The sequence below is a fragment of the Macrotis lagotis genome, chromosome 5, assembly GCF_037893015.1.
Source record: "Macrotis lagotis isolate mMagLag1 chromosome 5, bilby.v1.9.chrom.fasta, whole genome shotgun sequence".
In the NCBI taxonomy this organism is placed as follows: Eukaryota; Metazoa; Chordata; class Mammalia; order Peramelemorphia; family Peramelidae; genus Macrotis; species Macrotis lagotis.
In genome coordinates, this window is record NC_133662.1 from 80,014,396 (window position 1) to 80,039,783 (window position 25,388).

General features: G+C 34.2%; 1 protein-coding gene across 2 annotated transcripts in view; it reads left to right on the forward strand.

Annotated features, from left to right (window-relative positions):
* ORC3 (origin recognition complex subunit 3) overlaps positions 1 to 25,388 on the forward strand; it is a 120,245-nt gene that overhangs the window by 10,459 nt on the left and 84,398 nt on the right. For both annotated transcript variants that reach the window (XM_074187122.1, XM_074187123.1), the window contains 5 exons: positions 5,288 to 5,342; positions 9,000 to 9,097; positions 12,734 to 12,878; positions 19,205 to 19,309; positions 20,604 to 20,752. In XM_074187122.1, the coding sequence (XP_074043223.1) occupies positions 5,288 to 5,342; positions 9,000 to 9,097; positions 12,734 to 12,878; positions 19,205 to 19,309; positions 20,604 to 20,752 (552 nt within the window). The remainder of the gene's footprint in view (positions 1 to 5,287; positions 5,343 to 8,999; positions 9,098 to 12,733; positions 12,879 to 19,204; positions 19,310 to 20,603; positions 20,753 to 25,388) is intronic.

A 25,388-nucleotide genomic window follows, 5' to 3' on the forward strand; every position in this document is an offset into this window, starting at 1 on the left:
ATTGAAACATCTCATTGAAAAAATAACTGACATGGAAAACAGATTTAGGAAAGATAATTTAAAAAATTATTAGAATACCTGAAAGTCATGACCAGGAAAAGAGCCTTGATATCATTTTCAAAGAATTATTACAGGAAAATTGCCCTGATATTCTAGAAGCAGAGGGCAAAATAGAAATGGAGAGAATCCACTGATCTCCCCAAGAAAGAGATCCAAAAAAAACCAACCCAGGAATATTATAGCTAAGTTCCAGAACTCCCAAGTCAAAGAGAAAATATTACAAGCAGCCAGAAGGATACAATTTAAATATCATGGAGCTGCAGTCAGGATCACACAGGGCTTAGCAGCAACTACATTAAAAGCTCGTAGGGCTTGTTATATAATATTCTGGAAGGCAAAAAAGCTTGGAATGCAACCAAGAATCAACTACCCAGCAAAACTGAACGTCCTCTTCCAGGGTAAAAGATGGACTTTCAATGAACCAGGGGAATTTCAAATGTCCCCGTTGGAATGGCCAGAGATGAACAGAAGGTTTGATCTTCAAATATAGGACTCAGGTAGAGAGTGGAGGAGAAGAGGAAAATATGAGGGACTTGATGATGATGAACTACATGTATTCCTGTATAGAAAAATGGTACTGATAATACTCATATAAACCTTCTCATTTAATAGAGCAGGTAGAAACTTTTATAGATGATGCACAGGAGAAAACTGAATTTGAAGATATATTGTGGTATAAAAAGGGAGTCAATAGATAAAAGGGAAATGTAGTGGGAGAAAGAAAAAGGAGAGGAGGAATAGGCTAAGATATTTCATATAAGATTTTTCTTTATTGCAATGAGCTATTGCAATGATATGGAAAGGGGGGAAGGCAAGGGGGAATGGGGGAATCTTCGCTCTCATCAGAGGTGGCTAGGAGAGGAAACAGCATATATACTCAATGGGGTATAGACATCTGGAGTTAGAAGGGGGGGACAGGGGGAAGGGGGGGATGTGAATGATGGAAGAGAGGATGGATCATGGAGGGAGAGTGGTCACATATAACACATTTTCTTTTTTACTTCATGCCAGGGGCTGGGATTGGATGGCCTGTCCGGGACTATAGGGCCGGGTAGATGCTGAATAAGGGGTGGTATGTGGGTTTAGGGCCTCTTGGCCCCAGGGCTGGGGATCTGTCTGCTGCGCCACTCAACTACCCTACAGCAGAGACAGCGTAAAAGGAGAGAGAAAATACAGATCATGGTAGTAGAGAAGTATGAATGGTGGGAGTTGTGATCAGCAATGGCAATGGTGGAAAAATATGGAAGTAACTTTTGTGATGGACTTATCCTAAGGAATGTGATCCACCTGAGACAGAGCTGGTGATGTTGGAACACAGACTGAAGCACATTTATTATTATTATTATTTTCTGGGGGGGGGTGTTGCAGGGCAAATGGGACTGGGTGGACTGCCTGGGGCCGCACAGCTGGGTGATTGTTGGGTCTTTTCCTGATCATGACTTTCAGGTATTCCAATAATTTTTAATTATCTTTCCTGAATTTGTTTTCCAGATCAGTTGTTTTCTCAATGAGATGTTTCATATTTTCTTCTAATTTTTCATTCTTTTGGTATTGAAATATTGTGTCTTGACTTCTCATAATGTCATCAGCTTCCTTTAGCTCTGTTCTACATCTGACGGATTTTTTTTCCTCCGCAAGCTTTCTTACCTCTTTTTCCTCTTGGCCAATTCTACTTTTTATAGAATTCTTTTCCTCAATAACTTTTTGAACTATTTTATCCATTTGACCTAAGCTGGTTTTTAACATGTTATTTTCTTCATTATTTTTTTGGATCTCCTTGACTAAGCTGCTGACTTTCATGTTTTCCTGCTTCTCTCTCATTTCTTTTCCCAATTTTTCTTCTATCTCCCTTACTTGACTTTCGTAATCTTTTTTGAGCTTTGTCATAGCCTGAGCCCAACTTCCATTTTTCTTGGAGTCTTTAGATGCAGGAACTTTTACTTCCTCATCTTCATATTGAATATTTTGATCCTTTTTGGAATCATAGATAAAGTATTTCTCAGTGGTGTTCCTCTTTTTCTCTGCTTACTCATTTCTCCAGCCTGTGCCTGATTTTGGGGTGCTTCCTGAGCTTTTGAGTATTATTGGGACCCCCCCACACACACACACACAAAGATCTCAGTGTGTGTGTGTGTGGTCTGTGAATGACCACAAGCACACCTCTCTGCCATGGGGCTGAGGTGAGGGGGCTGTTCTGTCGGAGGTCAGAGCCCCAGAGTCCTGTTCCACATACAGAGGATAGACTTTAGAAGTCTCTCTCTCTCTCTCCACTCTCCTACCTTTGGTGGGCTGAGCACTCAAGTCTCAGTTGCCTGGGGGCTCCTGGATCTGGGCTGCAAGTGCTGCTACTGAGCTGACCTTGCTGACTGCTGCAACCACTCCAAGGGCCTGGGCTTCACATGCTCGCTCTGACAGAGGTCCCCTCAGCTGATCCTCCCATTTGTGCCTGGTGCTCCTCTGTGTGGAGGTCAGGAACCTGCCCCTGCTGCCATGAGCCACGGTTCCCAGGCACCCTGGGGCTGCCTCCGGGAGGCTAAAGTTTCATTACTCTGGAAGGCTGCCTCTCTAACGCTGTGGAGTGGAGCCTTTCCACTATTTTCCAGGTTACCTTGGTCTGGAGAATTGCCTCACTGGATCTTTCTCTGGGTTCTGTCTCTTGAAAATTTAGATTCATAATTTTATGATTTTGAACTATTATGGAAAAAACACCTAGGAGAGGCTCTTCTCCTGTTGACATCTTAACTGCTACATTTAACTTTACCAAAGCAAATGCTTTTTAAAAATCTTAAGTAGAGTGGAATTTTGGATTATCTGCACTGCTTACATAGTTGAGGATGCAAAAACTTCCTATTTTCATCAGACATACCACTGACACATGTTTAGATCATTTTCATAAGGAATTTATATAGAGTTAAGATAGTAGGCATATAGATCTGTAGGCCTCTCAATCCCATTCTGGTGGGGAGGAGTTTTGGGGGTACTAGGGTTCTTTTCATGTTTTATCTTCCAAGGAAGTTTTCTTCAATTCAAATTTAGTATATGAGAATGAATTAAGTGTGACCAGTTGAACTTGATGAGGTTAAACAATGGAACTTTGTTCTACCTTCTAAGTCTCTCCCAATGGAAAGCATGAACATTTTCCTTTAATATCATGTTGAAATAATTGAGGACATTCCTTTGAGAAAGTATAGGTAATACCCTTAGCTTATTATTGTTATCTTGTTGAGGATGATTTGATTGAGTCAGGCTGTCGATCTGAACACTTGGACTTAAGCCTGTAAAAGAGCAGACAGAAGGATGAATGAAAGAACATTTATTAAGTACTTACTAAGTGTCCAATCCAGAGCTTATGAAAATCAAAGGTCCAGAGGGGCTTGAACTGATATTCTTGGGCCACTAGAAGGGAAAGGCTAATTACTCCTATATTCCTCCCTAAGGAACTTGGAAAAGGCAAGACAGTAAAGTAGTTTTCAAAGAGAGAACCACCTATTATAAAGGATGTAAAGAAGCAGGGGGATTGATGGAAGTGTTAGACATTTCTGGAAGTCACATTCTGGAGTTTGGAGAGTAGCTTTTCTGGATTGTTACCTCCATTGGACCTCTAAGACAGTATTTTCTTGGGGGAAGGTTAATCTCTTGGATTTACCTTTTATATTTATTTGACCTGATTCTGATTCATATGCTCTCTCTGTCTTTGTTTCCTTTATTTCCATTTCTTTTTTCTCCATTAGCATCTTGAGGACTGACATGTTAGATCAATTGTAATGGTTCAGGGGTGGCTAGGTGGCATAGTAGGGGTGGCTAGGTGGCGTAATGGATAAAGCACCGGCCCTGGAGTCAGGAGTACCTGGGTTCAAATCCGATCTCAGACACTTAATAATTACCTAGCTGTGTGGCCTTGGGCAAGCTACTTAACCCCATTTGCCTAGCAAAAAAAAAAAAAAAACCTAAAAAAAATTGTAATGGTTCCACTCTTGAGTAAATAAATTTTTAGGTATAGAAAACCTGACAGCTTTTGTTGTTGTTGATTGATTTTGATGATGGTTTTTTGTTTTACTTTCTTTTTTCTTTCTTTGTTTTGTTCTTTCCTGTTCTTATCTTTTTCTTTTTTTGCGTGTGTATCTCCTTTAAATGGTTTGGTTTATTTGAGTTTTCATGCCAGACTTTACACAACAAGTTTTTCCCATCACCTTATTTTGAAAAATAAGGCTTTCTAAATAAGTTTATGTTACATATTAATGTATATTTGTTTATTTTATACATGTTTATATCAATTATATATGTTTTTATATTAATAATAATGGCTCACTTTAATATAGAATTTTAAGGTTTAGAAAATTCTTTACATGCATCATTTGATTTACATACTAAGCTTATGAAGGTTTGTCTTATAGTCTTACTTTTGCATTCAAGAAAACTATACAAAGATATGCTGGTAAATGTTTAACAGTCACTTTAGTGTGCATTATTGGCATTTTTACCATCATTCACTGTCTTAATTCTAGGCAACCAATAAAGCACTAAATTAAACCTGATTTTTATAGCATTTGTTGATTTTTTTTTTTTTGGCATAAATGTTCAGATTTAAAATGTACCAGCTCCCATGAGAATCTGTTTGAGCTGGCCCCAAACCATTATTCAGAAAAATCAAATGATTCTAGCCTCCCCCACCCCGAATATATATTATATATCTGATGTGGTTTCCCATTCCACACCTTCCCAATCTACAAGTCTAAAGTTCTATCCACTGTATCAGTCTTCCTTTCAATTTATAGTCTAAACTTAATTGCCCTTGGGTACCACTGTTTTTGAAAGAATATCAAGAATTTTTTTTGCATCATCATTTTTTTTTCCTCCTTTGCCTTCATTTTCAGGACATTTTTTTTTACTGGTTAAGTTTAGGAAGGAAATTATTAAAGTTTTTCAGAATTCAGCAATGAACCTCAAATTTCCTTTTTTTCAACTTAATCCATTTTTTATTTTCTCTATCTTTATCATGAGTTAATATTAAACAGAAAGTATTAGATAGAGGTAGTTAAATTAACAACAGATGACCTACAAAATGGATGATTAAAAAATATATTTTCCCTCCAAAATACAAAGGGAAAAAATTTTGGCTTCTAAAAATGGTTTTTTTAATTGACTAATCAAATTCTTTAGCTAATTAAATGTATATATTACTTTTATACTTGGAATTTCATTAATTTCTCACTTTCTTTTTCTTTAGGGTTGCTTTGTGTTTAAACCAGATTTTAAAAGGAAAAAAGTCTCTTTTCCAATAGGTGAGTTAATATTTTATTTGTTTTTCTCACCTAAATACCTGTCAATCTTTTCAGCCCCAACCCTAGATCAGTTTAGTGATTCCCGTGTCAGGGTTTGCATAACAATTTTGTTTCAAGGTGATTGTCAGATAGAGAAGGTAAATTCTTGAGGCTTTGTCTTAAAGAACCTGAATAGACCTCGAAAAATCAAGGGTGTGTGTCCCCATATATATGTATATATAGTAAATATCTTGTAATGGATGTTCTCAATTCTTCAATTCTTTGCCTTTCTTTTTCTACATGTCAGAGAAAATAATTTATTTTGCGATTAATAGATTTACCTTATTCATGCAAACCAAATTTCAATCAGTCAAATAAAATTACTATATGCTTAGCACTGCTAGTTGCTATGAAGTAGAAAAGATTTTATTTAAAAAAACTGAGAATTTAGCAGTGGAACACATATATCTTTTACAGCATTTAGGATGAATAAGTGAATGAATGAATGAATGAATGAATGAATAAAAACTCATTTATTAAATGTTCACTATATACTAATTCTTGTGCTAGGGATACAAAAGTAAAGATAGTTTTTGCCACATAGTTGGGAACTTAAAAGATCTACATGGTCAAGACATTGAATTGCAACAAAAGTCGCAATGGGACTTTTCTCAAGGATCAAAGAGATCAAGTCTTGGTACTATTCCTCATAGTCTAAGCCAGGCTGATGTGTAACCAGATGATATTTTAAGGGGGAAAAAAGTAGGTGACATCACTATTAACAGTTCTAAAGCTCTTCTCAAAAACAGATGGAAAAAAAGAGTGACTTAGGGTTTCTAGACTTTATTGTTAGGCTCAAATTAAGAGTACCCTGTCTCAGTTTTTAATTATTTTTTTCCATGAAAAATTGAAAAGTCACAGTGATAAATTTGAGATAGTAGACCATGAGTACACACATTAGAAATTTTTCAGGAACTGGTAAGTAATAAATATAAAATTCTTTAATGTTAGCAATTGCTTTTAGAAATAGAAACTTTTAATTTAGACTTCAAGACTTTAGTGTTTCTTTCAAGAAAGAATAAATAATATGTAGTGACAGATTTCATTTTTTTGTTAGCTGTACAAAGTACATTATGTAAAATTGTTTTTATTAGATTTTAGCTAAATTTCAATAAATAATCAGTATTATTTGATTTGTTTATGTACCAATAAACCTGCCAAATAGTCATCACTTACATTTACATGGTGCTTCATAGGGTTCAATGCAGTTTGTAAAGCATACGATGAAGGCCTTTTATTTTCGTCCAGACCTATGATTTCATAAGGAACTTTCTATGTAGAAGTTCCATCTACTGATACAGATGAGCAACTTATTTACTTTGTTGAGTAAAATTTTTTTGAATAAAGTTTTGCATTGTCAGAAACTGCCACACAAAAGAGGTAGCAGTACAGTTGTCCCTGACCCTAGCCTCTAGGGGTAGGACCAGAAGCAAAGGCCACCATGATAAGTTTCTTAGCAGGGATCAAAAGCAACCAGGATCTTGGTTGTTCCAGGGAGATCCAGTGCACAATTATATCACCGGACAGGAGTTAGGTTAGAGCCCAAGAAGGAGATATAGTCTAGGTTCAGAAGTACAGGTCAGCAATGACCAGAGTTGGAATTCAGAGAAAGAGCAGACAAGGTTAGATGTGTTTCAAGAACCAGATATCAAGAAGGATAATTGAGTTCATCCAAAAGGTGATAATTTACCAATTTGACACTTAGCAGCCTATTCCATAATTCTTTTATGTGTAGAGTTAGTTAGCCTTGTCACCTTAGATATTCTGCCAGAACTTTATTAGTTCACTGTTTCCCAATACTGCTAATGTTTTCTTCATCAGAAATGGCTGCATTCTTATTTAAGAACTCTGGGCCCTATCATTTTGTAAGAGCTACAGTTTAAAAACAATAAATATGTAAGACAGAAGTTGTTTAAGACTTCAAATTTATATGATATTAGATAATCTATTTTGGTCCATGTTTATCTGAAGACCATGACCTGTACATCAAATAGAAATGATATACTACAAAAAGAAGAAAAAAGGAACAAGACTTGACATCAAAAATTTTAGCTTCTCTATTTCCTTCTTTAGTGTCATGGACAAAGAATTTAACTACTGTATTTGTTTGTTTATTTTCCCCTATATCTATCTCTTAGAGTTGTTGCAAGGTAAGATAATATGTGTGCAAGAACTCAGAATTTAACTTATTTCAGTTAACGAAAATTTATTTCCTCTCCTGCTTATCTCTGAAACCTCCATCAAAAGAAGGAAAAAAAGCCCATTATAACAAATATACAGAGTTAAGGAAAATAAATTGTTGCATTGGCCTTGTGCAAAAAATTTATGTCTCATTTTTCATTGAGTCTATCATTACTCTCTTAAGAGGTGAGTGATATGTTTCACAAGTGGCCCTCTAGAATCATGGTTGGTCAGGCTCCTGAAGTCTTTTAAAGTCATTTATTTTTACAGTGTTGCTATCATATACATTGTTCCTCTGGTTCTACTTTCTTCACTTTGAAACCTTCCTCTTTTCCTTTCATTATTTCTTTTGTCCTGGCAGTTTTCCACTGCATTCATGACATCACTTGTTTTGCTGTTCTAAAGAAATTATTTACATTGATGTTATGTTTGTCTCAGTTTTCCTATATCTCTTTTTGTGGTATTCATAATAAATGAACATACAAACACCGAAAATGACATTTTAAGACTATCATTTGACAAGCTAACTTGTTTTAACTAACAGAACTGAAGCATTGAAAAGTGAATTTAGAAGTCTGAACTAATTTCATTTAATGATTTACCATTTTAAACCTGATCTTTTATGACACCTTAGAAATGTGGCATCATTGATCCTTTGTGATACTTAAGATAATAGAAATTTAGATTTAGGAGAGTTACTTTATGGATGAGAAAACTGAGACCAAAAGTTCACATTTGTTCAGAAGTGCACAGTTTGTGAGCTGAGGAGTAACTAGACTTGAACTGAGGTCTTGTGAATATCATTTAGTGATTTTTTTTCTCATTTATAGAGAATAGAAAAGATTAGAGGTCATTGATTGTTTGATACAACCCAGTCACTTAGTTCAATGACAAGCTGTGTCCAGCTTGTCACTCTGTAACTTAATTACCAAAGCTTACTCAAGCCTCCTAACAGATAAAATAACTCTAGAATGAAATGGCCTGTCATGCAGTGTTCCTGGAACACTGAAATTCTTCTTCACATGGAGGTTACATTATCACAGTAGGAATATTGTTGAGAGAATGCTGGTTCAAGTATGGATTAGACTAGATGACCAATAAGGCCTTTTCCAAGTCAGATTCTATGATTTATGATTTTTCAAGAACTTTTTTTTGCCACTTATTAATTTCTGGAAAAAGTGTTTTATCACTATGTATAGTACTAAGATGTGTTAAGATTTGACCTTATTTATACTTTCCTCCTATGTGGTATTAGCCACTTTTTATGACAAGTGTGCTATATTACTGACATTTTTGTTTGCACTTCTGCAAGTTAGGGTGATTTTTAGTCTCCAAACAAGAGAGGTTTCCTTTGAATGGGTTGTATAGTGTTTTTTCATAGTCAATATAAAAAAATAAAAGAAATTCCAGGTTCTTATTTCTTTTTAATGTTCTCAGCTGACTATTTCAATGAAGGTGAATGTCTTTCTGAAGATAAGAAGCTACGTTTTGACACTTGTCAGTTGTTATGGCAACAGATGAAATCTGAAGCTGAGGTAGGTGCTATTATAATACTCAAAGTTAACCTAATATATTAGATCCCTTCTAGTTTTTTTTTTTCCTTCCTTTCCTTGATAAAATATTTGATATAAAACAAAACAGTTGAGTATAACATATTTTTCATGGGAAAATCTCATGCACAAACTACCAAGTTGTAATAACTTTCAGACTTTTGAATTGTGTTCATACTGAATGACTTTTGTGACTAGTTCATTATATATAATTTTATTATTATTGTCTTCCATGTATAGTCTTACTGCTAGGCTTTGAAGCATGGCTATTATTTATAAATCCCATACCCATTCCCTAGGGTTGCATCAGTAATCTAATAAGGTGTTTTTAGATTTAGAAGTGATCCATCTCCCATCTGCATCATTCCCAAAGGAAAATAATATGTGAAATAATAGGTTGGTAACTATGATATATATTATTAAAGGAATTTGGTAAATGATAACTCAAATTATCTTAAAGAACTTATTGTGCATTTATGCTTTGCTCTTATTACATACCCTATTTTATATTATACTTGTTTGTAGAAATTTCAGATCCTTTCTATTAGATTATAATTCCTCAATGATAGGGATGCTATTGTCTTTCATGCCTTTATTTTCAGTACCAATCAAAGACAGTGCTTCTCAAGTAAATAACTTATTTAACTTTAATCTACTATGCATTCATACAACAACTCTGTTTTTAAGTCTTTAATTATTGAATTAAATTGAGATAGAATGAACTGAAAAGTAAAGAAAAGGTCATGACATTCTGTGGAAAGTTCTCCACAGAAAATGTATACGTACTACCTGGAACTGACCAAGACAGTGGTTCCCTTAAAAAAAAAGTGTCATACATATATTACTCCTTCTTTTGAAGTCTGAGCATGTTCAAATTGGGCTCCTATAAGCAATGCAGTATATATCCTTACAAGACTGCGTAGTATAGATTCTATCAGCTCTAGAAGTCAGCAGACTTGTATTATAGTCCTGACTTTGCCAATAAGGAGCTACATGATTTCAGTCATTTTAACCTTGTGGCCCTTAGTTTCTTCATCTGAATTTCAATTGCAACATTATGTCAATATATAAAACCATTTCAACTAATGGTGATAAACCATATGATAGTATTTCTGCTGATTATTGATATTATTGTTGTCATTACAGATGTTACTTGTTAACAAAAATATAATAGTGAACATTACTGTCTATATACCTTAATCAAGGAACATCATCTTTGGGTCTTCATTCAGTAAAATGAATAAGAGGTTGAACTAAATGAACTCTTAAAATCCATTTATCTCTAGATCTGTGATCCTAATGAAATTTTTTTAAAAAATTAATAATATATAATACAAAACAATTGAAGTGCCATTAAGTCTCATTTAACTGTAGCAGGTCTTAAGCTCTAGTTAAATTGCTGGAAGAGAATAGGAGATAGAGCAGTGTATTGCATTTTTAGTTAATTTGTTAGTTTCATCCTTTTTATATATATATAGGTCAGAGAAATTTTTTACTTACCATAAGTAGAGCTCAGTCTTAGAAAAGACATTTTATGCCACAACACTTAATTCTTTTCCTTTCGGTTTTCCACTGAGGAAAGGTGAAAGGTTGCCAGGTGCCAGTCTTAAGAGAGTGGAAGATTACTGATTTCAGGCTAGCAGTTTGCATTGTTGTCAGAACTGGTATTTGTTGACTGTCTTCAGAATAGAAGGAAAGAGTTGCCACAAGGCTAAAACTGGGCAGCATTCCCATCTAGGATGGGATCATCCTAGGATGATATCTTCACAGCATGATTTTCATTATTTTACTTAAGAGTTTGTAAATTCTTGGAGCCTTCAGCAGACATATTTTTTCTTTTTTTAAGGCAGTGGAGTTAAGTGACTTGCCCAAGATCACACAGCTAGGCAGTTATTACATGACTGAAGTCAAATTTGAACTCAGGTCCTCCTGACTCCAGGCCAGTGCTCTAACCACTATACCACCAAGCTGCCCCAGCAGACATATTCTTAATTAGCATTATAATATTCAGAAGACATAAATTATTTTGGGATTTTATATGTTTTTAAAATTATGCATTCTATAAAATTTCTTTTGTTACCAGTAGGGTTTTTTTTTTTTAAATAAGTACATAAAAATTTATGTTTAAAATATTTTTTCTGTGTATTACATTTTTTGTTTTGTTTTGTTTTAGGTTTTTGCAAGGCAAATGGGGTTAAGTGGCTTGCCCAAGGCCACATAGCTAGGTAATTTTTAAGTGTCTGAGACCGGATTTGAACCCAGGTACTCCTGACTCCAAGGCCAGTGCTTTATCCACTACGCCACCTAGCCGCCCCGTATTACATTTTCTTAGATGCCTGATAGGAACCTTCAAAGTGAAAAAGGCTCTAGATTATTAGAAAATGATTGAAACTAATATTTTTTCTGTCTTCTTTCTAAAATTTCCCATCTTGTGATATGGAGCTACCCTCAAAATTCACATTCTTCATCTTCCTGGAGAGAGAAAGATAATCCAGTCAAAATTGTATAGTAGGCTCTCGTCAAAATAAACTACCTAATTTTTATTTTTATTTTTGGTTCATATTAGTGGATTGGCAAACCAAGCAAACCAATTCAATCTCTTAACCAAAGGAATTCCTTGGGGCTTTCTTTTCTTGTTTGTTGAATCAGGTTCTGATAAATAATAAGTATTTGAATAGTCTCTTGATCCTTGTGGATTAAAGATATTTTTATAACTGCTTATAACTTTTATAACTCAATGAGTCAATTCTTAGTTTTAAAGTAAATCATATATAATTTCTCATAATTGAAAATAGAAAATGGAAAACTCAGTATAATAGAGGCCAAATTATTATACAAAAAAAGTAATTTGATGAAAATGAGCTAATTATAAATTTTTTAAGTTTATTTTTTTTAACTTTGCCCTAGTATCATAGTTTTTTTAACCCCTCTAAGGTCAAAATAAGAATGGTAATTAAAAAAACATAAATATCCTTATTTTGTCTTTCCTTATTGCTTGAGACAGTTCGTTAATTCTTCTGTTTTGAAATAATCAATTTTTTGACTTCTTAGGTTTAAACTATTGAAAGAGATTGTAGTTATTTGTTTCAAAATCTAATGGGAACTATTTAGAAAGGAGGACAGTTTGCCAGAAAATAACTACCAGATTGCTTTCTTTCCTTCACTTCATCTTTGAGATTTGCATTTAATTTGGGGGTGGGGTGGGGATGGGAGGGGTTGTTTTGCTAGTTTTCTGTGCTAATCAGTTTAACAATTAAAAAGAAATACATTATATCATATTTTTGTACCATATAGATTGATTCATCAGTATATATGGTGAATAATAATGGTAGTGGACAATTTATGTAGTGCTCCAAGAAACAACATTTCTCAATAGATAATTTGCTTCTCCTATTATTTGTAAATGAATAAACTCAATGAAGGCTACATATGGACCTTAAAGGCAAAGATGGTAGAAGGAATAAGCTTAATAAATTCTATTTCCTCATGTTAGTCATCTAATAAATCAGAATTCTTGGAAAGGAACCCATGACAGTTTACTTGATAACTTTCAAAATTACTTAAGGTTCTTTATACTTGGAAAAATACTGAGGTCCCCCCACACACACTTTTCTTTTTTAGGAACTACAAGAAGAATTGAATAAAAATCTATTTGACAATCTAATAGAATTTCTGGGAAGATCTCATTTGGAGTTTCGAAAGAATTCAACAAACTGGAACTATCAAATAAAATCCAGAGAAATTCCAACTGCTGCTCTTGTTCTAGGTATTTCTAATTCATTTGTTGGCATATATTTTAGGAAGAAAATAAAAAGCATAATGGAAAGGTATTTATACCTAGTACATAATTTATTTCTTTGGATGAATTGTCTGTAAAATGATTTGATTTGTTTTTGGGTCTCTGGTTCCTTGACTTAACTCTTTTATATCAGTTTTTCTCCCCTGTCTGGAGTTGTTTACCCTCCATCTCTCTACCCTACCCTCATCTTTCTTTAAGCCTTACTACTTTCTTAATGTTTTACTTGCTACCAGCCTAGAATCTCTTGGTTCCTCTTGATCTTTCCAAATTCCTGTCCTGCTAATAATGCTTGTTCCTTAATAATTGCCATCTTTTTTAAAGGATATGAACAAGCAGTTTTTAGACAGGAATCAAAGCTTTCTGCAGTCATGTGGAAAATGCTCTAAATCATCATTAGCTAGAAAATTACAAATTAAAGTAACTCCAATACTACCTCACATCTATTGGATTGATTAATTTGATGAAAAAGAAATGTGACAAATATTGGCGAGGCTATGGGGAAAATGGGAGACTAATGCATTACTGATGGAGTTATAAACTGCTCCAACCATTCTGGAGAACAATTAGAAATTATTTCCAGTAGCATAGTGGATAGAGCACTAGCTTTGGAGTCAGGAGGACAGGAGATCAAATGTGGCCTCAGATACTTGACTCGTACTAGCTGTATGACCTTGGACAAGTCATTTAACCTTGTTTGCTTCGCATCCAGGATCATCCCCAATTTTCCTGAATCATGTCTGGCCACTGAACCCAGATGACTCTTTCAGAGAAAGTGAGGTTTGTGACTTAGCACAGCACCCCCCCCCACACTCAAATCCAATTCATGTGCTTGTCTTGGCATCACCTCCCCTGATGTCATGGTCTTCTTCAAAAATGAAGGACAAATATTATTATATAAAATTGCCCGTGCCTTTTGATCCATCAATACCACTGCTAGGTGTGTATCCCAAAGAGATAAAAAAGGGGTATGGGGAAAAGACCCACCTGTACAAAAATATTTATAATGGCTCTTTTTGTAGTAGTTAAGAATGGGGAATTGAGGGGATACCTATCAATTGGGAAATATATGAAAAAGTTTTGATTTATGCTTATGGTGGAATATTATTGTGCTATAAGAAATGATAAGCAGGATGATTTCAGAGAAACCTGAAAAGATTTACACCAATTTATGCAAAGTGAAGTGAGCAGAACCAGGAGAACATTGTATATAGTAATAGCAATATTGTATAATGATCACTTAGCTATAAATTAGCTGAATCATTTAGCTGTTCTCCGCAATATAATGAGCCAAGACGTTCCCAAAGAACTCATGATGATAAATGCTATCCACCTCCAGAGAAAGAACCGATATTGTCTGAAATAGACTGAAACATATCTTTCTTTTTTCTTTCCTTCCACTTCCTTCCCTCCCTTTTTCCCTCTTTTCCTTCCTTCCTTCCTTCCTTCCTTCCTTCCTTCCCTCCCTCCTTCCTACCTACCTACCTTCCTTCCTTCCTTCCTTTTCTTCTTTCCTTTTCTTTTTTTCCTTTCTTCTCTCTTATCTTGCTTTTTTAATTTGGATCTTGCATAAAATAAATGCTATGGAAATGTTACATTATAACACTGTATAAGCTATTTCAGATTGCTTACCATCTCAGGCATGCAGAAGGGATAGAATATAGAGATTTAAAAATTTTTTTAATTCCCCCCAGTTACATGCAAAAGCAAGTTTCAACATTTACTACTAAAACCTTGAGTTCTCAATTCTTTCCCTTCCTCCCACTGTATCTGCTCCTCCCTTGAGAAAGTAAGTTACTTGGTGTAAGTTAAAATGTGTAGCCATGAAAAAAAAATGTGTAGCCATGGGAAAAAAATCGCCATCTTTGTTAAAGGATATGAACAAGCAGTTTTTAGACAGGAATCAAAGCTTTCTATAGTTATGTGGGAAATGCTCTAAATCATCTGTATTACAATAGTCATGTTGAAAAGGTAAATGTAACCTTTCCCCCCCAATCAAAGAAAGATAAACTTCAAGAAAATAAAGTGAGAAGAAAAAGAAGTATGCTTCAGTCTCAAATTCAGACATCATCAACTCTGTCTTTGGGATGGATCGCATTCTTTATCATAAGTCCATGAGAGAAATTGCTTCAACATTTTTCTCTCCACAGTTGCTATTGCTTGCTATAATTTCCCTCAGTCCTATTCCTCCCACCCCCATTTATTCTATTCTCTTTCCTTTCACCCTGTTCCTCCTCAAAAGCATATTGCATTTGACTACCCTCTTGCACAATCTTCTCTCTCTTCTATCACCTTCACCCCCCTCCCCTTCCCCTGTCCCCATCCCTTTCCTTGCTTATTTTCCTCTAGGGTAAAGATAGATTTTTAAAGTTGAGTGTGTATGTTATTCCCTCTCTGAACCATTTCTGATAAGAGTAAGGCTCACTCACTCCCCCTCACCTTCCCCCCACCACTCCACTGCTAAAGCTTTTTCTTGCCTCTTTTATGTGAAATTACTTACCTCACTCTACCTCTCCTTTACTTTTCACCCAGTATATAGAATATGGAATGTTTTTTTAGATTGTTTAAAATTGCTTTAACATGTAGTGGGGGGGGGTGGAATTAAAAATACCATTTGAAATAACTATACAGTTACCATTATCCCCTTCTGCTCCCAGGCTATTCAGAGGTCAGGGAGATAGTTACCAAAGACAGTTGAGTTTGCCTTCCCCAAATAGTGCAAAACTTCACATGACACATCATTGACTCTATTTCATTCCCTAAGTAACTTTCAAAATATTCCCTTTCTTAAGCCTCCAACCTCATTTCTGTCCCACACACTTATATCAGATGACTTAGCCTCTTGCTTCACTTAAAACATTCCAACTATCTTAGCTTTTTTCTTCTGTTTTTATCAATACTTTCAGTTTCATCACTGGCCCTTTTCTCATTCTAGTCACAGATGAATCTCTGTGTATCAGAATTTTCTATCCCTCTACTATCCTCTGGATCTCATTTACTCCTTTAGGACCATTTTTTGGTGGTCAGATCCTCCCTCATTCATTTTCAGTTTTTCTCATTCCACTTTCTTCCTTTCATCTGCCCCCCCCCAAATGGCCAAAACTCCCCAGTCCTAAAGACAAGAGTCCTTTTTCCTTTATTAACTAAACTTCTCTTCATTACTTCATTACTTTATTATTTTTCTTTTATTACTAAACTTCTAAAAAATTTGACTTACTCCTTTTCTTCTTGAAAAGTTGATTTCTTATTACTCATTACACCGACTCATTCCAGACCCTTGTACTCTGACTTCCACCCTTACTATTTTATTGAAACTCTTTTTTTCTCACATTAATAATGGGACCATTAATTAATAAGCACTAGTTTCAGTGGTATTATTGCTATTTTTTGTCACAATTCTTTCAGTCCTGTCTAAAGTATACTACTTCATATAATTTTGTCCTTTGACTTCAGAAATAGTTCCCCTTGTTCTCCTATCTCTGTAAATGCGTCTTTCTTCCTTATTTCATATTTTTTAACCTGCTGTTTCTATTCTGAAGATTCTGAAATGAATCTTTTTTAGCCTGACTTCCTTTCTAGGAGCAAAATTCATGTTTCTGTACCTTAGAGGACATTCTCACTTATATGTTCACTTTGCAATCAGCATCTCAGACTTCAGATTTCAAAACCTTGAGTTTATTTTTGTTCCCCACAACCTCTCTTCCTGTCAGTTTTACTATACCCCTAATTTACCCATGTTTTTTGAAATTCATTTCATTGTTCTTCTCTTACAGTCTCTTCCTTCTCAGTCTCCTTTAATGAAGCATAATGCTCGTTACCTCTCTGCTGTGTGGATGTTCCCAAGATGCTGGGCTTTTATATATCTCTATCCATATTTTTGTAACTATATAGCTATTTCTGCATGTCTGTATAGATATGGAATATATATATATATATATATTATATATGTGTATGTGTGTACATATATGTATAATTGGGGCATGTGTATATATACATGTTTTGTTTATATATGTGTGTGACTATGAATATACACATACACATATGTGTGTATATATACATGCATGCATGCATGCATATATGTGTATGTATGTATCTTTTACTCCCTTGGAAGCTTCTTCAGTTCTCCAGGGTTTAGTTATTATCTCCATACTGATGGCCCCCAAATCTGTAATTTATATCCTGGCCTCCAGTCCTATATTAGCAACAACTTGTAAATATCTATCTCCATAGGACTGTTCTATAGGTATATGAAACAGAAAATGTGCAAAACTATTATTATATTCCCTTCAAACATTTCTTTTCCAGTCTTTTCTCTTTCTGTTAGGAGTACCACCAGGCTTCTTAACTTCTTGGTTTACATGAAAGAAGATTTCACTTCCCATATCTGTCTGTTATCAGGTCTTTTTGATTTCTACCACCACTCCATCTCTCAAATCTATCCCTTTCTTTTTCCTTTCTATAGCTTCAACCCTAATTCAGGCCATTATTGCTTCCTGCTTCAACTTTTATAATAGCTTCCTTAGTGGTCTCTTGGATTCCAGCCTTTCCTTCTCTAGTCTATAATTGCCAAATTGATAAAAATATTGCAGTACCACTTGTTCATTTATTTCCTCTACTCAAAGCTCTTCAGCATCTACTTATTACAAAGATAAAAAAAAATCCACAAGCTTGTCATTTAAAGCCCTCCACAGTATGACTGCCACCTACTTTACAGTTTTATTTCATGTTCTTCAAACTGACCTTCTGGGGGCAGCTAAGTGATATAATGGATTGAGCATTGACCTTGAAGTCAGGAGGACCTGAGTCCAAATCCAGCCTCAAACACTTAATACTTACTTAGTTGTGTGACCTTGGGCAAGTCACTTAACCCCATTGCCTTGCCAAAACCAAAAATAAAAGCAAAAACAAATTGACCTTCTAGCTGTTTCTTTAATAAGCATCCCATTTCATAGGCTCAGAGATATACAACTTAAAGGGACCTCAAAGATCATTGAGTCCAAATCCCTCATTTTACAGATGAAGAAGCTGAAATCCAAAGAAGTTTGCCCAGGGTCACACAGCTAGTAATTATCTCAGGCAGGTTTTTGAACTCAGGTCTTCCTAATTACATGTCTAGGATTCTATCCATGACAATTCTTGGTCTTTTGATCTTTGCCCAGGAGAGTGCCCTATGTCTGAAATGCCCTCTTTCTCTTAGCTCATTTTAGAATTGCTAATTTCCTACAGAGTTCAGCTTAGGTGTCACCTCTTATAAATAAGGCCTTTCTTGATTGAATCAAGAGTGAATATCAAATCTAACCTCAGATACTTACTAGTTTTTGAATCCTGTTTGGCTCAGTTTCCTCATCTATAAAATAAGCTGGAGAAGGAAATGGTAAACTACTCCAGTATCTTTACTAAGAGTGCCCCAATTGAGAAATGAGTAGATCATTCCTGAAAAATGAATGAACAATTGGACATACATATATTATATATAGATAGATATATAGATATTTAGATATATATACTCAAATTTATGTCTCTATGGTACATAATTTTACTTATATATATATATATATCATATATCAACTACAACGCAACCTTGAATAAACCCTTTTGTTCTTATCTTTACATCATCAGTGTCACAGTTGCTGATTCACAAAATGTTTGATGAATTTGAATTATCCCACTGTAAAGACTTTGAATGCAGCTAAAATAGTGTGCCAGTTGTCCTAGATTAGTACAGCTAACTTCAGATCTACTTTTTCCCTAGTGGCCTGAGTGTACTAGATTTTTCATCTCTTCTAAGTCAAAGAGCGTTTTGATCCACCTCCCAGGAAGGAATACTTCAAAACTTATTGAATTTAGTTGTACATTAGTTATCACCCAATTAATCTATTTGTATTAGGAGAATAGGGAGAGCAGGGACTATATCTAACCTTTTATGTCTCATATCCTAACATTTTGTACAGATTTAATAGATAAATAAATATGCTTTAAATTGACCAATCGCAAACTTTACACCTATTCATTTAACATAGTACAGCTGGATAAGTAATGAACTATTTTTGCCTCAAGGTTTTGTTCCTTCTTTGTGTACCTTTCTTCGAGAGTATTTTGTTGAGATTCTAGTCCAGACAAATAGTCCATACAGTTTGCCTGTAGATAATCCAGTAATACTTTAATGTTTTGTGGATTACTTTTTAAAAAAAATTTGTTAGCAAGAATGTACTTTTTATTTCTTTGTAGTTCATTTGACATCTTGAGTCATTAGTGATAAAAATAATCAGATACTGACTTTTTTTTCCCTCCTGCAGGTGTGAATGTAACAGATCATGATTTAACATTCAAAGGTCTAACAGAGATGCTTAAAGATACAGTTACTCCATATGTTGTCTCATTGCAAGCTAAAGAATGCCCAGGTAATGGCTTTGGTAACTGGTTTTAAATATATAATAGCATTCTTAGGGTATACATTATAAGAATTTCTTCTTCTGGAAATAATTTTCTGAGCATGATGATAATAATGAGGAAGGTACAGATTTATATATTTTCTTCTCTTTTTCTTTCTCACTTTCCTTCTATCAGAGGAAAACAAGACTGAATGGGACCATATTGAGGTTTTTGATCTCCTAGAATCCTATATAAATGGGGCAGATATGCCCTGTTCAGTAAATATAGATATATATTCACTGACTAATTAGAGGGGAATCAAAACAAAGCCTTCAGAAATCTATTTTTTCCTTTCTTTTGTATTCTTATATTGAAATCAGTGAAATTGCTAGAATTTGGCAAAACAAAATATTAACCCCTTGATATCTTTAAGTTATTCTCTTTAATGAATAGATATTTTATTTTAGGATACTCCCAACTATCTAATATGGATCTTAGCCTCTTTATTTCTTAGCAGTTGGACTGGAAAGAGTCATAAGAGCACCAAGTTTTTCACACTGCCACCGATGTGGTGTTGATCCTTTTTAAATTAAGCTAAACTTGGAAACCAAGCTTATGAAGTATATAACTGAGCCATTTTCAAAACTTTTCTAATCTAATAAGACTAGACAGATGTTTCTTGCTGTTGTAGCCTTAGAGAATCCAGCATCTTGTCCATCTCAATATGAGACCCTAAAATAAAGCTTTCATTGAGGAAAGAATAGATAAAGTTATTTTGTTAGTCAGTTGATTTTTGATGAGATATCTTACATTTTCTTCTATCTTTTAAATCTTTTGACATTTTAAAAAATATTTCTTTGCCAACTTATGAAGTCATTGGCTTCTGTTTCGTCCATTCCAATTTTCAGGGTATTTGTTGCTTAGGCAAATTTTTGTATCTCTTATGCTAAAACTTTTAGTTCCTTTTTCACTTCTTTCTTCTGTAGTTTATACTTGTTTTCCAGTGTTTCTTCTAGCATTCTCATTTCATTGATGAAAAATAAATTTTTGCACTCTTTTTCTAAAACAAAACAAAATAAGACTTTCATCTCTTCCAGGAATTCTACTTGAATTTGTGCTTAGGGTGTGGGGGGGTGGTCTGTGTCTTTGTGTGTGTTGTTACCATAATGACTTTTGTATTTGGTCAGCATTACATCCTGCTTCCCTTACTTTGAACTTGAGAATGGGGAAAAAGCAGCGTACAGCAATAAAGTAACATTCTAACAAAAGAAATTGTTTACCTTTTAAAGTGAATTGAATTTCTTTACCTTTTTTGTTCCATAGATGTAAAACATCTTTTGCAAAAGCTGTCATCACAGCTGATGGGATGCTGTATAGACATGGAGTCCACAGAGGAGAATGTTCAATCATCCCAGAGAAAGATGAATTATTCAATGGCTTTTCTTTCTGGTTGGTACAGAAGTGTCACACAAGTATGTAGAAATAAACAATTTTCTATGAATTGGCTTATGATTGAGTAGTTTTAGAATTGTAGAAGATGTACTAGTATTCTAATAATGACAACACATGTAGCACTAGTTTTAATTGAATAGCAACTCCTTATTTCCCTTGAGAGTGATGGAATTTAAAAGTGTTCTTTTATCATTATGTGATTGATTCCTAATAAGTTTCTGATATTCTTAGGCGAAAGTTAATTTTTGAGTGTTTATAATCTAATAATTTAAAAAGAATATTAGGGATGAGACATTTCCAAAACTGCATAGTATAAAACAAAAACCAAGTGCTGTTTAATTGTAATGACTAATTTTGGACTCATGAGAAGATCAGAAAATATACCTTCCTTCCTTGGAGAGGAAAGGGAACATGGAATGTTGTGTAATCTATCAGAGAAGGTCATTATGTTTTGTATTTTTTTTTAACTTAGTTTTGGTTAAACATTTTTCATTTCATTGCTCATAGCCTTCCTTTAGGAAGGCTATAACTGGATGGATGAATGAGGGTATATTAGGAAATAAGTGGTATAAAAGCAAAGTGTCAATGAAATTTTAATTTAAAACAACACTAGAAGTAAGCAGCCCTTGGTTTGGCCACTGTGATTAGCTCTGAGATTTTAATATAAATAGTTTAGTTTCCCTACCTCTGTTTTTATTTTTGGTGCAATAATACTCTTTTGTCAGTACATATTAGATACAATTAATTAAAAGAGATAACAGGAAAACTACGTTTTCTGAAAGGTGTCAGAGGCAATGAATTGATATCAATATTAACCTTATTTTCACCAATGCCATGGCACCTAAATATTTAAAGAAAAGTTGGATGAGTTGCATATTGAAATAGACAACACAACTATAAATCTAACCAAAAAATAAACAAAATGAATGGTTCTAAAAATGTTAGTATGTTATTCCTCTTTTATATCATTGCTCTACTAAAGTGAAGCAGATTAAAACTTAAGAAGAATGAGTAGATCAAAGAACAAATCAGAAAAATAATCATTAATTCCATTAAAGTTAATGAAAATTAGAGACAGTATACCAAAATTTGGGGAGTGTAGCCAAAGCATTACATAGAGAAAATTTTGTATCTGTAAACATTTTAGGGGTGGCTAGGTGGCATAGTGGGGGTGGCTAGGTGGCGTAGTGGATAAAGCACTGGCCTTGGAGTCAGGAGTACCTGGGTTCAAATCTGGTCTCAGACACTTAATAATTACCTAGCTGTGTGGCCTTGGGCAAGCCATTTAACCCCATTTGCCTTGCCAAAAAAAAAACCCTAAAAAAAAACCATTTTAATTAATAAAAGAGAGAAAATAGGTCAATAAATTGGTCATGCAGCTAAAATACATGCCTAATAAATTTAAAATCCTCAATTAAACACCAAAATGAAAATCTTGAAAATAAGAGATGAACAAAATTGAAAACAAAAAAATAAATAAAAGAAGCTATTTTAAAGTAAAACTGAAATAGACAAACCATTAGTTAACTTGATTTTTAAAAAGAAAATCAGATTATCAATATCAAAAATGAAAAAGAATTCACTGCCAATGAAGAAAAAATAAAGCAAATAAAACTGTTGATCTAAATTAAAGAATATCTAGAAAACTTTTAAATGCTTAATATTAGCACAGATTTAAGTAACCTTCTCTTAAAAAAAAGAAATTGAATAAGCCATAATTGGACTTACAAAGTAGGAAAAACCCCAACACCTGATGGATGTTGAGGAGAATTCTGTCAAACATTTGAAGAAGAGTTAATTCTAATGTTGTATAAACTGTTTGAAGGAAACAGGAAAGGAAAGGGTCCTGCCAAATTTCTCTTAGAAATCAAATATGCTCTTCATAACCAAACCAGATGGACTCAAAACAAGGAAAGTTATAGACAATATCATTATGAATATTAATGAAAAAATTTAAATAAAATATTAGCAAGGAGACTATAGCAACATATGATAAAGATTATGCACTGTGACCAGGTTGGATTTTTACCAGGAATGTAGGAATGGTTCAATATTAGGATCATTATAAAGATAAATTGGTCATGTTAATAACTCAGAACAACATAAATAACATGATTCTCAAAATATGCAGAAAAAACCATGAAAATCTACCATAACCATTCCTGTTAAAAATAGGTATAAATGAAGCTTTCCTCAATATGATAACTTAATATCTGTCTAAAACTAATACTGAGCATTATTTAAAGGTGAGAAATCAGAGACCTTAACTTTGAGATCAGTAATAAAGGAAAGATGTCCATTATCACCTTCTAGTCAGTATAGAGATAGAAGTGCTAAGAAAAATAAAAAAATAAAATGAAGGAATAACCATAGACGAAGAAGCAAAATGATTGCTTTAAGATATTATAATGATTTACTCAGAGAGTCCTAGACAGTCAACTAATTAAACAGCTGACAACTTGAGCAAAATTATAGGATATAAAGTAATTCACATAAATAATTAGCATTTCTGTATATTATCTATAAAATCTAACAGGAAGAGATGGGAAGAAAAATTCTACTTAAAAAAATTATAGAAAATATAAAGTACTTGGGAGCTGATGTCAAGATACACCAAAACTCTTAAGAACACAGCTATAAAACAGTCTTATAAACCATTAAATGCAAAATTAGAGGGGTGGCTAGGTAGTGCAGTGGATAGAGCACTGGCCCTGGAGTCAGGGGTACCCAAGTTCAAATCCGGCCTCAGACACTTAATAATTATCTAACTGTGTGGCCTTGGGCAAGCCACTTAATGCCATTTGCCTTGCAAAAACCTAAAAAAGAAATTAGAAAAAATATTCATTTTTACTCAGTAGGCTGAACAATACAAGAAAAAATATTAATATTATCTAAATTAAGTTACTTATTCAATGCCATACCTATCAGATTACTAAAGGATTACATTGGAATTGGAAAATTAGAAAATATATCAAAAGGTCGCGTATCAAGGGAATTAATGACACAAAAATAGGAAGGAAGGGGCCCAACAAGACCAGATCTCAAACTATATTCAAAACATAATCATCAAAAAAATTGTGTAAGAAATAAACCGATCATTGAAATATACTTGATAAATAAGATATGGAAGTAAGTGAGCACAGAATCCTAATGTTTGTTAAACCTAAAGATCTGACATTTGGGGGCAAGGACTATTGGTAACATTCAAAAGCAATCTACCAGAAAGAAAGTATGGCTCCAATGGGAACATAATTTCGGTAAAAAATTATGGCCCATAAACATAGCAAAACTACATGAAATAAATTACTTGTCAGAGCTATAGATAAGAGTGAGACTTCATGACCAGATAAGAGAAGGTGTTATAAGGGGGTTAAGTTTATAAATTTGATTACATAAAATTAAAAATTTTTTGCAGAAATAAAATCAAACTTGCTAAATGTAAAAAAAAATCTTTCCTGCACATTTCTCTGATAAATTTTTCCTTCCTAAGATATATAGGAAATTAAGCCAAATTCATAAAAATAAGATCCATTCCTGAGTTTATAAATAGTCAAAAGATAGGACTAGATAATTTTCAGAGAAAGAAATTCAAGCTATATGAAAACAATTGCTAAAAATTTTTAGTAATTAGACAAATTACAAATTAACTCATGTCCATCAAATTGGCTAAGTTGACAAAAAAGGAAAATGATAAATGCTAAAGGGATTGTAGGAAAATAGATGAATTATTGATAGAATTGGTAACTATTCTAGCCATTCTAAAAAGCAGTATGGGGCAGCTAGGTGGCATAGTGGATAAAGCACCTGCCTGGGAGTCAGGAGTACCTGGGTTCAAATCCAGTCTCAGACACTTAATAATTACCTAGCCGTGTGGCCTTGGGCAAGCCACTTAACCCTATTTGCCTTGCAGAAAAGCTAAAAAAAAAAAGCAATATGGATTTATGCCCAAGGAGCTTTAACTAGACATATAATATAAAGCTATTAAACATCTTATTTGAACCAGAAACACCCCTATCAGGTCTGTACTCCTATAACCCACTTAGAACTATACCACAAAGAGATCAAAGAAAGAGGACCTCTATCTAAACCAAAATATTTAAAACAGCTCTTTATGTTAACAAGGAACTGGAAAATTGAAGGGATATCCATCAATTGGAGAATAGCCAAATAAGTTATAAAATATGAAGGAATCTGTTGTGTTGTTATAAAAGTTGAAGAGTCATTTCCAGCCAAGTTGGCGGAGAGAAGACAGGCACTGTGCTAAGGTCTTCTGATCTTTCCTCATATATAATATGAAACAAACCTCTTAACAGAAATCCTGTTGATAAAACCCAGAAAGAGAAGCTAGGAGAAGAACATCTACCTCAAGGTTTGTTTTCTGGTATTGTGGGTGAGCCAGGCAGAGAAAGCAAAGCCTCTGCCGGGAGCACAGGACTGGGTGAGAGCCTGAGAGCCGGACTAGCTTAATCAACTGCAGAGGTGTGAGTTAACTGGAGAGTAGAGGCATTGGCTGTGAGTCTGACAATCTGTGGCTTATGGGGCAGGGCTTGAGGGTGAGTTCCAGTGCTGGAGATTTGCAGACATCAATCTCTGAGCTCCTGTTGTCTGGAGGAACTCAGTCCATGCCTTCATTTGAAGCCTCTTCCTGCAGAACAA